The sequence below is a fragment of the Etheostoma spectabile genome, chromosome 4, assembly GCF_008692095.1.
Source record: "Etheostoma spectabile isolate EspeVRDwgs_2016 chromosome 4, UIUC_Espe_1.0, whole genome shotgun sequence".
In the NCBI taxonomy this organism is placed as follows: Eukaryota; Metazoa; Chordata; class Actinopteri; order Perciformes; family Percidae; genus Etheostoma; species Etheostoma spectabile.
In genome coordinates, this window is record NC_045736.1 from 20161927 (window position 1) to 20180106 (window position 18180).

At 39.8% G+C, this 18180-nt stretch overlaps 1 protein-coding gene across 1 annotated transcript; it reads left to right on the forward strand.

Moving 5' to 3' along the window:
- Positions 1 to 1664: 1664 nt before the first annotated feature.
- On the forward strand, positions 1665 to 17841 carry LOC116687577 (sodium-dependent neutral amino acid transporter SLC6A17). Its single transcript, XM_032513044.1, has 12 exons — positions 1665 to 2013; positions 5136 to 5594; positions 7437 to 7594; positions 8496 to 8602; positions 10130 to 10340; positions 10430 to 10540; positions 10624 to 10865; positions 11795 to 11987; positions 12083 to 12275; positions 12516 to 12675; positions 12827 to 12989; positions 13600 to 17841. The coding sequence occupies exons 2-12, from the start codon at positions 5312 to 5314 to the stop codon at positions 13996 to 13998; spliced, it is 2220 nt and encodes a 739-aa protein (XP_032368935.1). The 5' UTR covers positions 1665 to 2013; positions 5136 to 5311; the 3' UTR covers positions 13999 to 17841.
- The last annotated feature ends 339 nt before the right edge of the window (positions 17842 to 18180 follow it).

An 18180-nucleotide genomic window follows, 5' to 3' on the forward strand; every position in this document is an offset into this window, starting at 1 on the left:
AAATGGGGCAAGAAAACATCTTTAATCCACTGTATATTTACACTACTGTAAGTATTTGGATTTGATAAGTATTAATCTCCATCTGTCACATATAGGATCCCACAGAAACCTCAGAAACTAGGTCACACATGGTTGTGGATTTTTTAAACGCATTTTGTTATTCTCTAACTATAGGATTAAGCAATTTATGGAGGGAGGAATGCAGAAAAGAGAGTGCAAAGATGAGGAAAAAGTCTGTTGTATGATCCGGAGGTTGCTGTGGCAACTGCTCCCAGCAGTCAGCTCGAAGAAAGTTCATCAAAAGCGTCACAAACAAACATCAGCTGTAGAAATACTAAACACAGAGCAAAAGCTGAGCTTGTCTTGGATGCTACAACAACATCCTACTGTAAGGCTTCACTAATAAAGAGAGTAGACATCAACTGTGAGTGAAATGTATTGTAGAAGTCATTTAAGAGTCTAATTTAAGGGATAGTTCAAACTGTACTAATGCTTTTTCTACATGATTCTGTCCTCACAAGGTTTAATTAAAGCCACTTATTCCATGTTTACTCCCCTATGTTCTGTATCATCACTTAGACCAAACTGCATGATGATACATGTGTTTAATAATGATGCAGGTGAACATCAAAAATCAAGAAGCAAGGGTATCTGATTAAGACAACCAAGGAGGCAAACGTGTAGGAACGGAGGATGAAATAAATCCATACAGTCAGGACAGAATAAAAAATAGCCACTCAATAATATATCTCATGGTGTAAAAGAATATTCTGGCGGGAGGTGCATGATTTATGGTCCCCTGGTTGACTGTATCTGCTGCAGTCGTGTCGCATGTCCTATTATGTTTAATAGAGAAAGGACCACCCAGTTTTATCAGGGAGATATAGCTCTTAATCAGAGACTATTAGAGTGAAGTCATCTATGAAGAAAATTAAATGTAAATTATCTCAGATAATTGATGTATGTCCAAAAGAAAAAAAAGACTTTTACATTGATGTAATTCTTTTGTGAACCGTAAGTAGAAGGCAATGGTTAAAAAAGTAACTATGTACATTTACTCAATTAATGTACTTTAGTACAATTTTTAAGTACTTGAACTATACTTGTGCATTTACATGTTCTACTATGCACTTCTACTGCACCACATTTATTTGACAGCTGCGGTATCTTTTTTAGATGAGGGTGCTTTTACATTTAACACAGACTGTATGATCAGAAATTTGATGCAATCATAGATTGAACTATCCAATCAAAGCGGCTAAAATGTAATAAATCATCATGAGCATTACTTAAATATAAGATTTACCCTAAAGTGTCACTGGTAGAAGGTAATAACACAACTTCTCTTCTTCAAGTGCAAAATGCCCTTTAACTGTATTTTTAATTTATTGTTCATGTATAAATGCTAATTCATTGTTGAGCAGTGGAAAAAAACTTGCTCGTGTGATTCAAAGTTAAAACCAACAGCCTCACTGTTTTAGCTGTTTTTGGGGCGTTGCCAACAAAACCACTATTTTGTTACCTTTAGAAATGCATGTGTGTGTTTGTGTGTGTGTGTGTGGGGGGGGGGGGGGGGCTTATGGCTTATGGCTTAAATGTTTTATCAATTGAAATGACGAAAGCTGCGTCATACCATCACTTCCTCAGGTAGGAGTGGATAACCTTGACAAATCCCTTTTTGTTCCTCTCAGCATCCCACCTTCTCGTGCACAGATGTTACGATATATGCGGAAGTCTCTGACAAAAAGTGAGTGGCAGGTGATAATTTGTCATTGTTGATAATGAGCAGCACTTTGTGCGTCACGGTGCGCCCGAGGACTCTCCACCCTGCATGTTAATTGCAGACAGAGCAGCATGTGATCCTTCTTTCCTCCAGTAGTCCTGCGAGCGTCAGTCAGTAGGCAACCATACCGACACACAACTGCTGGCCGGCGGATGTGTTCACGCATCGTTACACATTTTCTGCGTTCATCATAAACCCTGGATGTTGTTGACCGCTGCTAAAGACTCACGGTGAGAAAGCTTTTTTTCCCCTAACATCCCCTCACTGTGCACCTATCTTCTACTTAAGGTGTTGTCACCTGGCTTTGAAGAAAAAAGAAAGTTCACAGACAGCTGGAAAATAGTTTTAATCGCGTTGTTTTATGGCTTAAACGCAGCTTGTTGTTTTTAAATCGTGTGAATTCCGTGTGCTATTTGCATCGTCACTGAAATGTTCTTTAGTTTACACAGAGCAGAGGTCAGATCATAATCGTCTTTGACCTTGATTGTGGACGCAAGTCGTCGTCTCACTCGTGACACTGGTCTATCAGCATCAGCACCAGATGGGTCATCTGGAGTTAACAATGAGTGATCTGTGCTGTTGCTTAGTGAGGGCATCCACGAGGTTTACACGACCTGCAGTTGCTCTGTTCAAATCAAAGTCTTTAGATTTACGCTGGTCCAGGTCATTTGATTCTTCTCGTTCTGAGATCTAATGGGCTGCTAAAGGATGAAATAAGTTGGTTGTTAAAGGCTTCAGAGATTTAGTTTACCAATAACTGGGGTTCAGACTTGTAAAAGAGGCTGGTAAAAGGCAAACAAGTGTGTGACATTTAAACATGACTGGTTAGGCTACTGAAGCTGATACCTGCAGAATCTGTGGTTTACATCCCGTTATTTACATTGTGTTAGAGGAAGTAGAGGAAATCTCATTACTATCTATTTAAATATAACTTGTCTGACAGTAAAAACAGTGGTGGCCAGTCAGTTACTTGGTGGAAAGTTACCAGTGTGATTTTTTAAACAGGGATTTATTTACAAAAACAAGTTTGGGTGGCAATAATGACGTTACGGAGGACCTAAAGGCACATGGGGAATTGTATTTTTTTTTTGGCACGCAGGAGAAACTTTCTCATGAGCATGCAAAAGTATCTCAGGCTCACAGGAAACCAATCAAGGGCTAGCACAATTATGCTAATGAGGTACATTATGTTTCTAAAGTTATTTCCCATTCCCAGCTTGAAATCGGTTAATAGTTACGTGATCATCTTTGAGTTTGTTTGTCACTATCAGGTACATTTTTTGTGTTTTTTAGGAAGATGAATACTTCTTCTGGTGTGCACGAAAGACTTTCTTGTGCACAAGAGAAGAAAAAAAATCCCCCATGTCCCTTTAGGGGCTCTATATATTCCGTATGCCATTGCTGCTTTTCTTTGTCATGTATGTCACAGGTTATCTTTGGGCTTTGGGCTGTTGGTTGGACAAAACAATGTGAAGACATTAACTTTGGGTTTAGACTTATATGTGACAGATATTGTTTTACTTTTTACTTTTTTTCTGATGTTTTATACATGAATCAAATATATAATCTGCAGATTAATCGCCAATAAAAATAAAGGTTTCTCTCCGGTTTGGTACATCCAGGATAATATCCAAGAACATGGAGTCACAACAGAAGATGGCTGCTTGACAAACTGTCCTTTACATTAAGGCAGACATTATGTCCTAAACAAAACAACATCGTTGTACAGAAAATGACTCTATATTGCACCCTGGTGTTGATGCAAGTCCAAGTTGCTTAGCAGAAGTGGTGTACAGTATGTGGTATTGAAGAAATACCCTGAATATGTGCATGCTTTACCTTGTTATGCAGAATCTCTGAATAGACAACGAAAATCAAGCAGAGATTTGTGCAGGTTATATAATCATAGGTGATACAATTCTTCAGTTTTTATCTCAGTACTAAAAAAAAAAAAAAATGATTTAAAAAGGAGGGGAAAAAATTTTTGAAAGACCCCAAAAGGCCTTTTCTGCCAGGGGAAAATTTTACTGTAATAAATGATTCCCCCCGTACACTTTAAAACCGTTTTGGTTTTTTCCCGCGGGATTTTCTTTGGGTTTTTCATTCTATTTTGGTGGATGATGCAACCGCGATTTATTACGTTTTGTTTTGTAGGAGGGGTTTGAATGAAAAGATAGAAAGGCGCGCTGGGGCTTTACAGTTAACACCAGGATTAGAAATTGGAATGGGCAGGGATTATTGTAAAGGCTATCTGACTGCCAGAGGGGAAAATCTCTGTGGGATAAAAAAAATATACAAAAACAGGGAAAGAAGTTTCGGGTGTTCTAATGAAGGGAGGAATGGAGGGGATTTTATGTTGTTTGGGGGGATTTTGGGGTTTACGAGTTTTTTGGTGGTAAGAGTGAGGTCGTACGATAAAGGCTCGGCGCTCTTTGCTTTTGGATCACAGTTGCTCTCAGCTCTTCTTTTCAGCCCAGTTCCTACTTTTTCCCTTTGTAAACTTTTTCCTTTTTGCTTGACGGCCGGGGGGATTTAATCGCCTGCCAACCAAAAAAAAAAAAAATGTGAGATTGTTTTTTAAATCTGGGTTTTTTTTTATTTGCCTCTGCTGAAAAACAGTGTTCAAAAAGTAAGCTTTTGCAATTTGCTGTGGGAGACGATATTTTAATGGAGAAAGGACCCACCCAATAAGTAAGGGCCCCGCATAGGGGGCTGTGTGTGGATCAAGGACACATGACGGCATTCTCCAAAGTCTTTCACCCTCCTTTATTTGGGTTCAAACCAACCCCATGAAAAGGGGTGAGGCGGGATGTTGCAGCAAGGCTTCAGAGGATTAGGGGATTTACAGGGGGAAAAAAGCTTCACTAAAGTTAAGCTTTGCAGAACAATTTGCAGGATTGGGAATTTTTTTGGATTCAAAAACATTGCGTGAGAGACAAAGAGCTGTGGTCTGTTTAATTCCCTGCTGAGTTTTTGTTGAAATAATCAGGTTAAGTTAACACACAGGTGTGATGAATGGTCTCCTGTCATTATGTTGACATCCTTCATGGCTCTGGAGGGTCATAACTATGTCTTACAATCCATGTGTCTAATTACAAGCCTAACCAAGCACTAAATGGAGGAATAATTGTGTCATCAACTGTGTGAAGTGTTATTTAAGGATCACAACCAGGAAAAGGAGGCTTAAAATTAAATAAGCCTTGACAAGGGCACAAACCTGACATTCTTTTATTTAAAATGGAGACTATTTATGGGATTTTTGTCCAATAATAGAAAATTATTACATTTACATTTTTGATGATGTCCTTGAAACTCAATTTTCTATTTGACCTTTCTGTGTTTTTTTATGCAGGACTGAGGCCTAAACTGAAATCCAGCTGTCACTCCTCAGCATCTCTCCTATAACTACATTCGTCCACCTCTTCTCCACTCTCCGCCTGTATCACCTTGTTCTGTTCCCATCGGACTCTGTCTCGCTCTCTCTTTCTCTCTCCATCCCCACCCCCTTCCCTCCCCTCAGCCTCCCTGATGCCTAAGAACAGCAAGGTGACGCAGCGTGAGCAGAGCAATGAGCACGTCACAGAGTCAGTGGCTGACCTGCTCGCACATGAGGAGCCGCTGGACTACAAGAGCAGCTCCCTGAACGTCGTAGGGGACGCCGGGAAAAAGGTCCCGCAGATAGAGGTGCCCGAAGACGATGGACGCCCCGCCTGGAACAGCAAACTGCAGTACATATTGGCCCAGGTGGGCTTCTCTGTAGGCCTGGGGAACGTGTGGCGCTTCCCTTACCTGTGCCAGAAAAATGGAGGAGGTGAGTCACCTACATTAGTCCAAGCTGCAGTGTTGCACAAGGCACTGTCCATCAAGTAACTGATCTCATTTACTGTCAAAGTAGACATTTCCTACAAATCCTTTTTTAAAAGGTTTATAAAATGAGTAACTTTATTTTGACTTAAAGTCCACAGTGGAGGGATGATACCATGACTCTTGTGATAGTGACAAAAAAGACAATATAGTCTCGCATTGCCAGACCTATCTCCACATGCTTTGGAGTAAGGTCTGGCTACACCACACATATGTCTTGGGCAGCGCTAAGCTCTGGATGCAGCGACATTGGCTCTTCTTTTCAGGACAGAAATGCCAAGAGAGCAGTTGTGTTGTGCAGGAAAAAGCCAAGTCTAAATATAGCTGCACTATTGATTACTACTGTCGACAGTGCAGGTCAGGCTCCACTGATACTCTGGTAAAAAATGTAATAGTGAATATTGTGCTTGTAAGAGGAGGCACACACTGTGGAAACCTGAGTTTAGGTTAGAAAACTTTGTTTCATGGATTGATAGACATGTTACTACTCACATAGATCCAAGTATTATATGTTGTTGTGTTTGCTGCATTACTGCCTGTGTCTGAATAACTGCATATGTAGGCAGAATGCACTGCTTATAGATACAGTATCCCTACAGATAATTATGTGACCTGAGGAACATCCATTTTTTTTCTCCGTAAGTGTCCGTCTGGCAGCCAATTACAGAAAAGTCAGTGTAGTTTCTGTGCAAATATCGCTGTGTGGGCTTTTCTCAGTTATGTTATTTCTTTCCTCGTCATGTCTTCCATGACATCCTCTATCGTTTTCCCCTCCGTTGTCATATTTTTATGCCAGTGATAGGATGGATTTGGAAATCCTGGCAAAGGCACAAAACTCTCACTACATTTTAACTCACTATTCTCCCTATTTCCCTTCTTTTAATTTAGCCTTCCACCCCCTCTCTTCTCTCTCTGTCGCATTACTCCACCCACTGTCAAAGGTGTGTGCCACTGTATGTAATTCCTACTTGATGTATTAATTGTAGTATGTGTTTGCATACTATAAGTCTCAGATAATGATTCACCCTTTACAAAGCAAAGTTTCATCCTGATTATGTCTCTATGGATTAAGCTGCAAAGTGCCAAATTTAGACTTCCATCATATTGAAAATGACAATCAAAGAATATTCATTGGTAAAGTCAAGGACCTTACGTTTGAGAGGAGCTGGGTGTTGGGACACATATCTCACTGAATCACATTTTGCAAGTTAAACTGCTGCAAAGTTGTTGAACGTCTGTACACATGTTTCTGCTTTTAAAAACATGATCTTTATACTCACACTGTTAAAGGAACATACCAGTATATTTGCATGTTTTAATCCATTTACTACAAATCATTTGTAGAATAACCAATTTTTTTTTACATGCAGGTAAGGACCAAAAGTATTAGAAACTTTTGGTCCTCTGGATGTAAATGAGGTAAACAATATTAAAAACTGGATGCAGTCTAATATAACAGCACCACAGCCTGAAAACATCCGTTTTACTGTCATTTACACAAAAACGAGGAAATCAAAATCTGAAAATCTTCATCAATATGGTGTCAATTTTACTTTATTTAAAGTAAAAGATTAAATTGTCCAATCTTCCAAAAAATTCTTACCGCAACAACTCAAATTTTGTTAGTGAATTAGTTTGTTTCCTTTATTATGCTTTAGGAAAATCCTCGTGCCTATTGTCAGACAAATTTTTGTCTGACTATGTCTCCATTTTTGCAACTGTACAAATTGATACACTCTTGACATACTTCATAGAACTTGCAGTATAAGCTCTGTTTCTTGTTTTTCAGGTGCCTATTTGGTTCCATACTTCATCCTCCTCCTCCTAATCGGCATCCCGCTCTTCTTCTTGGAGCTGGCTGTGGGTCAGAAGATCCGACGTGGGAGCATCGGGGTCTGGAACTACGTTTGTCCCAGTTTGGGTGGGATAGGAATGTCCAGTCTGATGGTAAGGGGGGGAAGCACATATTTTTATGTTCAGCATCTATTCTAAAGCGTGCGCTTAAACACATACTGCAAACTTTTTTTTAGGCACTGTGAAAGTTATGTTGCCTTGGGAAAAAAGTTTGAAACCAGAAGTAGAGAAAAAGGTGTGGTCCTTGAATAGGGGGAAAAGTCCAAAACCTGTGGTTAAAACAGAAGCCATTGCTATACATTGGGGACAAGTATAAATAAAAAACTTTTCAAATATCCTTTTTTTTGCTTACAAAACCATCTATCATCTTCTATCTATAACGTGTGTGTATATATATATTATATATATTTTTAAAAAAATTTTTATATATATATATATTATATATATTATAACTAAGGGACAAATAACAATTTGACCCAAATTTAAATTCAAAAAGAAGTATTTTTTTTTTTGGTGCCTTTTGTTTTTTTGTCCTTTTATGTTTAAAATGTAAAAAACAGGAAATGCTAGGAAAAAGCGGGAAAGTTAACAGGAACTCTGGACACCAAACAACAGCTTTCACATGTTAGGCTCTTGGGGGTTTAAGGAGGGATGAATGTTGAAGGGAAAGGTAGCCTTCTTTAGAGTTGCAGGCTGGCCAGAGTAGCTATAATATCTCGTGAAGATCAGGTTTATAAAGCGCTTTAAATTAGTTCCCCAACCCTTTTTTACTTGCGAATGTCCTGGTGGCAAGACTGTCGAAACGACAGCACATGGGGCAAAGCAAAGATGCGCCCCCATTTTTCAGTTTCTCATGCGACAATTTTATAATAATTTGGGGGTATAAATGTGACAAATTTATTGATATTTTTTTTATAATGATTTTTTATTCATTATTACTATCTATCTTATCTATCATCTATTATCTTTTTTCTATCATCATTTTATCTATCAGGTGTGGGCTTTTGGGGCTTATATAATGTATCCGGCTGGACATTTTTATTTTTTCCCGTCCTTCGACCTCTTATGGGCAGTCCCAATCAAAAGGGAAATGGGACACTTGCCAGTAGTGACATAAATACTAAAAGAAAAGGGAAAAAGTAGGTGGAGCATATTTTAAAACCCAGAGAGGAGTCCTGTAAGGCTTTTGCATGACCCAAGGAATGTGCCTTGACCCAACTTTAAAAATAAAATAAAGGAAAAAATTTTTTTAACGTTGTTTTAAAAAAGGAAAAAAAAATTGAAAAAACCATTTTACAGCACTGCAGTGGTTTGGGCTGTCTTAGACACACCCGTGCTCTGAGTGAATACTAATTAGAACCCAGCATCCCTCCAAGCCCAAGCTGCTTTTGGCAATCTTTTCCCTAAAAAAAAGTGCAGCGGGAGGTTGAGGGGAATTAATTTTTTTGTGGAAAAATTTTAACAAAAAAAAAAAAAAAATGTCAACCTTAGTTGGAACTAAAATAAAAAAGTCGGGGCACAAAGGGTTAGTAGGTTTCCCTCCTTTTGGGAAAATGAGTGTCTTCCAAAAGAAATGGCAAAACCTTTAAAGGTTTGTTGAGAAAAGTATTTCAGTTGGCCCCAAACCTAAATGGGAAGATAAATGAATTTCCCCCCTTTGAGGAAAGCTCTTGCAAATCATAGACAAGAAAGCCCAATGTAAACCAAGTTGAAAACATATTTAGAAAAGGAAATACAGTCAAAAAGCACAAAAAAACTGAGAGTTTTACCCCCTTTTGATTTAAAAAGTGGCTAGAGTTGGCGGCATTTAGCAAAAAGCAAAATGCGGGACATGTTAAAAAATTTCGGTTTAAATTTTCTTTCACCAGGGGGGTTGACACACCCTGGGGAAGCACAGATCAGACAGATTGTGTTAACTTCCTTACAACTTTCTGTCACAACTTCAGAGACATCATTCAGATTAAAACACTATGGAGTTCACTTGATTAGAGGCAGCCAAGAAACACTCAGCATGATGTATGACTCAGCAAGGCTGAGGCTGCTGACAGGGAGACGAGGAGCAGAGATTCAGAACCGAGTGTAAAACATTTTTCTGTCTGTGTGCTTCTCATACATTCTGTATCCAGTGGGACAAACAAAACATCATGATACAACCTTAATTTAGCAGATTTAGATAGTCTTATATCTATAAAGAGCTTTTCCTGCACCTGTTTGTGTTTATGTGTCTGTGTTTGTGAATCCGCATGAATGTGCACCATCCTGCACAATATTAAGTGGTGACTCTAAACTCACACCACACAGAGTAGCCTATATACGTGTGTGTGTGCGTGTGTGTGTGTGTGTGTATATATATATATATATATATATACAGTATATATACAATTTCCCCAAGGTAACATGACAATACTGTGTAAACTTAAAAAAAAAAATTGAATTTGCATATAAAGCACACAGATGACATTGTTTAGCACCCTTTACGTGTGAGAGGTGTAAACTAGCCGAGAATTGAGATATTGACCCTGACCAAACACTCATTATATTTCTCCTTCTGCACTCTCTGCGACATTGAAACCTCCCCACTGCATCTTCACACCCATTTCTTTTTCTGTATTATCACCTAAACTAAAGCTCCATCTCCTTCCGTCTGCACTATACAGTTGTGGAGCCAGAGTGTGACAAAAGCTCAGCCACGACCTACTTCTGGTACCGTCAGACGCTGAACATCACCAGCACCATCGCAGAGAGCGGCGGCCTTAACATAAAAATGACCCTGTCTCTGCTGGTGGCCTGGATCATCGTCTGCCTCGCCGTCATCAAAGGAATTGCCTCCTCTGGGAAGGTAGTAGATGGCGTGATGAAAGACAAATATAAAGAAGACCACTGGTTTCTCTTTCCTGAATGTATGTTTTCCCTTTTCCACTTTCACAGGTGATGTACTTCAGCTCTCTTTTCCCATATGTGGTGCTGTTCTGTTTCCTGGTCAGAGGTTTAATGCTGAAGGGATCAGTGGATGGCATTGCTCACATGTTCACTCCCAAGGTGAAACTTTCTCCCAGTATTGTTTATCAGTCATGTTGGAAAAATGCGCAAAAGTCTGACTTTCTCTCTCCATCTCATCTCAGTTGGAGAAGATGCTGGAGCCCCAAGTGTGGAGGGAGGCAGCCACCCAGGTCTTCTTCGCCCTGGGTCTGGGGTTTGGAGGAGTCATAGCCTTCTCTAGTTACAATAAGATTGATAATAACTGTCATTTTGATGCTGTGCTCGTCTCTCTCATCAACTTCTTCACCTCCATTCTGGCCACGCTGGTGGTGTTTGCCGTGCTGGGCTTCAAGGCCAACATCATGAATGAAAAGTGTGTCATAGAGTAAGTTCACACCTGCAGATGCTATTTACTTAAAAAGATATGTTGCTGATTTAAATCCAGCTCTGTGTCATGGCAGTGTAGGCAATGTTTAGCTTCCTTCCGTGGTGTTAGTCCACGAAGCTCCCTGTTCCTCCAGATGACTCTAAATGCAAGACTGGCATGACTCATTGGGCGGATCTTGGCAGACCTCAGCTGCTCCACTTTTTTGTGCACTGGTGCCACAGAGGGTAGCCAAACACTATCTAAACACACTGCCCACACAGAGGACACAGAGCTGGCTTATAGATCAGTAAAGTATCCCTTTAAGCACTATTCTGTATCCCAAAACAATCTTTAAGACAAAACATTTAAACAAGCTTGATCAACTCAGCCATTTCTTAAACAATTTTTGCGTATATAAACCAAAAATGTTCACTACACACAGGAAATTAAAAATAAAATCATGAGAGTTAAGAAATTAGGTTGATGAAAATTTATGAAATCTTCTTTAAAATATCTTTATGTACATATAATAGAGTGTAGTATAAACATGTGCATTTAACATACCTTGTCATTGTCATACTCAAGTAAAAGTAGACTGCATATAGGCCACTGTACATACACTCTCAATATATGCACATAAAAACACTTTTGTGAGTAGCGTGACTCATTATTCATACAGTATTTATTCCACTACTTGTACAGTATATACAGTACATAACAATCTAACCTGTAAATAGATAGAATGGGGTCCAGCCCTTGTCTGTATATAATATATACATGTTTAAGTTTGCTAAATATCTTTGTTCAGCTGTATGTCTGTCTCTGTATCATCCTGTAAATGTGTTTTCTGCACTGTGTTGAGAGGGACTCAGAACCAGACTTAAATTCCTACAATATGTCAACATACTTGACCAACAAAGTTGACTGTGATTCTTTTATCTCTGCAGGAATGCAGAGAAGATCCTGGGATACCTCAACTCTGATGTCCTGAGCCACGATCTCATCCCGCCACATGTAAACTTCTCCCATCTCACCACATCAGACTACGCTGAAATGTACGGGGTCATCAAAGCGGTTAAAGAGGGCGGCTTCGCCCAGCTGGGTCTGGAGCCTTGTCTCCTGGAGGACGAGCTGAACAAGGCGAGTCTTTGGCACAGTCCTGATAAAGCCAAATCCATATTGTGTTCTGTATTTGACTCTTTTCACACCTCAGTCCTCTTACCGTCTCTCTGCAGTCTGTCCAGGGCACCGGCCTGGCCTTCATCGCCTTCACAGAAGCCATGACCCATTTCCCAGGATCTCCGTTCTGGTCTGTCATGTTCTTCTTCATGCTCATCAACCTTGGTCTGGGCAGCATGATCGGCACCATGACCGGCATTACCACACCTGTCCTCGACACCTACAAGGTCCAGAAGGAACTTTTCACAGGTAACCCCCCACTGACAGGACACTTTATGCTAAAATAAAGTATATAGTAGTTGAAACCCCTTACTCAGCACCATATTAGGCTTTGTATTATTGCTCAGAGTGTATGGAATACAAAACACATAAACAAAACCGTTTACTGCCATTAAACCCTTTATTTTCCATATTCTCATCTATTAGACTAAACTCAAATATTTTCTTCTGAAGGGGTACTTATTTTTTGGTTCTCTGGGTTTGTTTCAGTGTGTTGCTGCATTGTGGCCTTCTTCTGTGGCCTGTTGTTCGTTCAACGCTCAGGGAATTACTTTGTCACCATGTTTGATGATTACTCTGCCGGACTGCCTCTCACAGTAGTGGTCATCCTGGAGAATCTGTCTGTTGCTTGGATTTATGGCACAAAAAGGTACAACTGGCTGTATGATGTATGTGCATGTCTGCAATTCATCACGCTCAAATTTGAAATATAGAAATAAAACTGGAAGAAAGGAAATTTGAATTATGGAAAAAAAATTGCACAAAGGGATATGATCATGATGTTTTTGTTGTTCTTTCAGGTTCATGCAGGATCTGGAGGACATGTTGGGTTTTCGACCATGTATAATCTATTTCTACCTGTGGAAGTACGTCTCCCCTCTGTGTCTCATTGTGCTCATCTCAGCCACTGTCATAGAGATGTCCATCAGCCCACCAGGATACAGTGCCTGGGTCGAAGAGCTGGTCAGTCACTGTGTGTGTGTGTGTGTGTGTGTGTGTGTGTGTGTGTGTGTGTGTGTGTGTGTGTGTGTGTGTGTGTGATATAAATGTCATGGCAATCCATCCAAATCCATCCATAGTTGTTAAAATCTTTTAGCCTGAACCAAAGTGGTGGGCCGACCATCCACCAGATTGACATTGCCACCCCTTGAGTAAGGTGACCCGAATTCTGAAAGCAAAACCTGGGACATTTCCAGTTACTGTTACTAGGTAACTGTTGTGAAAAAGAGAAGCACAAACCAATTGAAACGTCAAGAGGTAGGGTCTTGCCCAGTCTTTCTTGCCACAAAAAATATGATTTCACTTTGCTGTCTATTTATTTTTTTAACACATATTTAGAAACAAGAACATTTCTGGGGACAAGCCACCAAAAACAGGAACTGTGCCCTGAAAACGGAGACATCGGGTCACCTTACCCTAGAGCCATTCTCCATTACACAACAAAATAACCTGCTTATCTCGAGCAATTTGTAAACAAAGGCAAATATTTTAATTGTTATGCTCCTCTTTGTTTAGAGAAAACATTTTTCTTTGGATTGGACATAATCACTAAACCCTCTGTCTGTGTCTACAGGCTCAGGAACGCTTCCAGAGCTATCCCCCATGGGCACTGGCCATGTGCTTCGCTCTCATTGTCGTGGCCATGCTTCCTCTCCCTGTTGTCTTTATCGCTCGTCGCTTAAACCTGATGTCAGACGGCTCCAACAAGCTGTCTGTCTCCTACCGTAAAACCATGATGAAAGACATGTCCAACCTGGAGGAGCAGGACGAGGCCAGGTTCATCCTCGGCGCCAAGCCTGGCGAGGCGCCTTCATCAGCACCAGCACAAAGGGCCTACCTGACTCCAGGAGGGACCAAAACCCTGGATGCCAACTCCCTGTCTCCAAACAGCTGCTACGGTACGAGCTACCAGAACGCTGCCATAAGCCCCACCACACCAACTACACCGACCACGCCAGAGTCTGACTCTTGACTGCTGTCCAAACACCCCTTTGACACCCAGTAGCAGTTTACCTTCCAGCCATAAAGTCTCCACCGAGGGTCACTGCAGCGCTGAGAATCCCCACCACTGCCCGACTAACACCAAAAACTGTATGTAGCCGCCCAATTTATCTGAACACATGCTTTCCAAAATAATACCAAGGAATCATCTGCAGCAGGATGGGGGAAAAAAGACAAAATTCACTCTTAACAGTAATTGAAACATGGAAATCAGGGTGATACTGACAGTGACACACTGTAAGTCTAAATATATTCTGTATATAACATCATAGGATTTATGTGCTTAAGATGAAGTTCTGTGATTCTCTTTTTTTGACTAGTATAAGGATCTTCAGCAGACACAGCCCCCCTCCCACACACACAGTTTAATGTTAATGCACATCCCCATCTGCATAGAGGGGATGATAGAATGAATGTAGTGGACTCGGTGTGGTCCTGCTGGTTGAACTGGTTTTCACTGGCACAGAAAGCCAAGACGAATGTGAGTTTATTATTTTAAGGTTTAAAACCTGTCCTCCGTAGTTGTACTGTGTGCCATACAGTCTAGTTTCTTATGTAGTGAATTAAGTGTCTACACAAGCACCTCTGTTTTTATGTCTGAGCTAGAAAACACTTCTCATTGGGTAGATCTGTTTTCACAGAGCTGTGTTTTGTAAACTATGCTTAAGGCTGCTCTAAAGACATCCATCTATAATCCATACCCTGTTGTGTTTTATTGTAGCCAGTATTGTGTATCTGTAAACAATGGTATGCAGTATAGTAACATGGATATAGAATATTATTTATGTTCTAAAGCCACATTCTCATCATCTGTTACACGCACATTATAACATGTGAAAATCACTCTTTTAGTTTCTCCTCCTGAGTAACTTGTAGACAACAAAGCACTTGAAATGTATGTATTTATGTTAAAGTATAAAGAAAGGATATGCGGAGTTGTGTTGAAAGTGAACTACAAAGAGCTTGTTTTAAGCTCATGAGACTGAAACATAAAGCATTCAAATTCTTCATTGACAGAAAGCACAGCTTGTTCATGTGAATTTGCTTTCTTCCTATAATGCTACAAAAGCACAAAGAGATTTTACACAATGATTGCACAGATAAATCAATGACCGTAATTGTTGACGTATAGTTTTGAAGATTTATGCACACGTGAAATTGAAATACTTGCTGCAGTTAAATATGTCCCACACAATGAGTAAGCAATATATTTCTATCGCAGCACAAACTATGTTCAATATGGACCAAAAATTCAGCAATGGACCAAAAGATTGAGGAATTTAAGGAACAGATATCCAAGTAATGGAATATTAATCTCGCACATATGCTCAAATGCACACATGCACACTGTTTCTGTATATTTATGGAATAATAAACCTCATGAAGTGTTATTGAAACAAACACTACGGTTTCTTTGTGATGAAGAGCTTTGACTCCATGTTAAACCAGTCTGGGTTACGTTAGTAAGATGGATATATTTCCCTGAACCTGATTCATTTTTGTAGTCAATAGTGCATAGTGGTGTGCATAACTGTCAACAAGTTTGAACTGAGCACATTCAAGTTCCTGTTACATGGAAGGGGATACCTTTATTTATTTTTTATCACAATATTCTAAGCCATGGTGTTAACAATTAAATGGACTATATTTATATTCCTGTATATTTGCGTGTGATGAAGAACAAAGCGTTATCTTTTAAAAGTTATCAGTATATTTTCATCTTGTGTGATGCTTATTCAAAATGTATATTTAAAGAGGTATCTATTTTGTAGTTTATGTAGCTAATTCTTGTTGTGGAATGTGAAAATGCTGCTTGGAGGTAGAGGTGATGTGTGATGTGCAGAGTAGTCTTGTATGAGTGGCAGCTAGTTCTCTGTTGTATGATGAGCTGTGTTTTCTTCTGGCTGTGCCCACTCACCTGTACCCACTTTAGCTTTACTGGTATGCCTGACAGGATATCTCTCAAAATTATTTCAGTCTGCCTTAGCTACTCTTGACATGAATGCTCAAATAGCATGCTAACAAGCTAAATGTATGAAAACGCACACTTTAAAGGTGCAATATGTAATACTGACAGCTAGTGTTTAAAATAGTTACTGCAGTACAAATTAAAAATACTGGAGAGAGTTGTCTCCCCCGCCCCCTCCTCCCCAGACTCAAAGTTCATGGAGGATGCCAGGCTGAGACCGCAGCATCCACAACAATGTTGCTAGAGGCTTGTCTCATATAGGAAATTACTTCACAGCACAGCGGAGTAGCTAAGGTTAGATGCTGGCTATACTGGCAGTCATAAAAGCATGTGCTCCCACACAGCTTTGTACCCAACTGGCAGACACACTTTTTCAGCTTAGAATTACGGTAGGAACCGCTAAAGATTCCACAAACTTCCCGTCCTTTTCCACCCGACTGAAATACACACTTTATTGGCTTAGAATTACGGCAACAATTGCTAAACACACTGCTAACTCAGCCCATTCTCTTGGTTGAAAATAACTCACCGCTCTACGGGCCGCTGTCAGCTACAGCTGCTGAAAAAGCTACACCTTGTAAACAGCCGTGGCCCGCTGGCCTGGTTCTCCGGTAACATTAGCAGCTGGTAGGATTAGCATGGCGGCATTAGCCAGGACCAGTCTGGATATCTTTACTGGCTGTCTCATTTATTTTTGCGAGTAAGTAAACAACTCAGGTACTGTAGCTATATACTTCACTGTGAGTACATGAATGTTTAAATGACATAAAAGGCCCGTCCCTAGTAGCCGTAATAAATAAATAAATTAACCTGAAGCTAATGCTTACAGGTGTTGAGGAGGAAATTGGCCAACTCAGCATCCTTTCGGGCTCTAATCTTTCAAATACATCTCCAATATTTCCCCAGGTTTTGTTAAGTCTCTGGTCGCGCAATAATTAGAAACATGGCAGTTTTTTTTAGGTTGGGTAGAATCTATCTCCGTTGATCCTGTTTGTTTGTTTGCTGCTTTCATGGCTGTACTAACGTTACAGCTTTAGCAAGCTGGGTTTACATTTTTACAGGTATATCTGACAACCTGGCCTGGCAGTCAAACTGGGCAGTTGATAACAACACACAGGCCAAAACATAAATTCCGTTACGGTACGGAAATTACAAAAGGAGAAAATACTGGCATTAGCAGTGTTGTCAGAAACGATATCTGATGATACATTGGGGTCATTTTTTGATTTATTACAGTAAATATATTACATATTGGACCTTTATAGTACATGCTAAACATTAGCATTTGATTATGCTTCATTTAGCATGACAAGGTTATTAGCATACTAACCTAAAATCTGAAATGTATGGTATATCACCATGCTATCCAATAGTTGCTAGCATGCATGTTAAGATGCTAACAAACCTTCAGTTAAAATTCAGCATTTGCACAATTTTGGCAGAATGTGATGAAGAGGCACACAATATTCTGACTGACTTGGGAGTGTTGGTTACCCCATTGATTGCCTTGTAGTCATTTAAACAACCAATAATAGCTACTTTTGCAGTGTTACATATTTGGAGCAGTTCATTAACAAGTTAAATCAGACCCAAACAAACACTGTATTGCTACTTTTAAAGGACCAGTGTGTGGGATTAAGGGGGATCTATTGGCAGAAATGGAATATAGTTTTAATAAAAGTGTTTTCATTAGCGTATAATCACCTGAAACTAAGAATACTGTCATTCACACTTAGCTGCTTTCATAGCTTATAATGAGTCTTTCATATTTACATAGTGAGTGGGTCCTCTTCCACAGAGCCTGTCATGTTGCACCGCCTTATTTCTGCAGTTCAAACCAAAACCTGTCTCTAAAAAGGAACTTTTGCTTTTCATTAACTGAAGTCCACCTTACGTTAGTTACCTACTACACACTTGCAAAGGGAGGTGTAAGGAGAGGGGTATTCAGTTTGTTGCAGGGTTTGACATTAACTTATTGAGGAACTTGTCCTTTGGACAAGTACATTTACGTTTCACTTGTCCATGCACAAAAGTCACTTGTCCGGGTAAAGATTTCTTGTTTTATAATTATTTTTGTGTTTTGCTAGTGCAGAATTCAAACAAACCATTGAAAGCATCCAAACACTAGCACAAAACCGGAGGAAACACAATCAGACTGAACAGGAAGCTAATTCACCAATTACA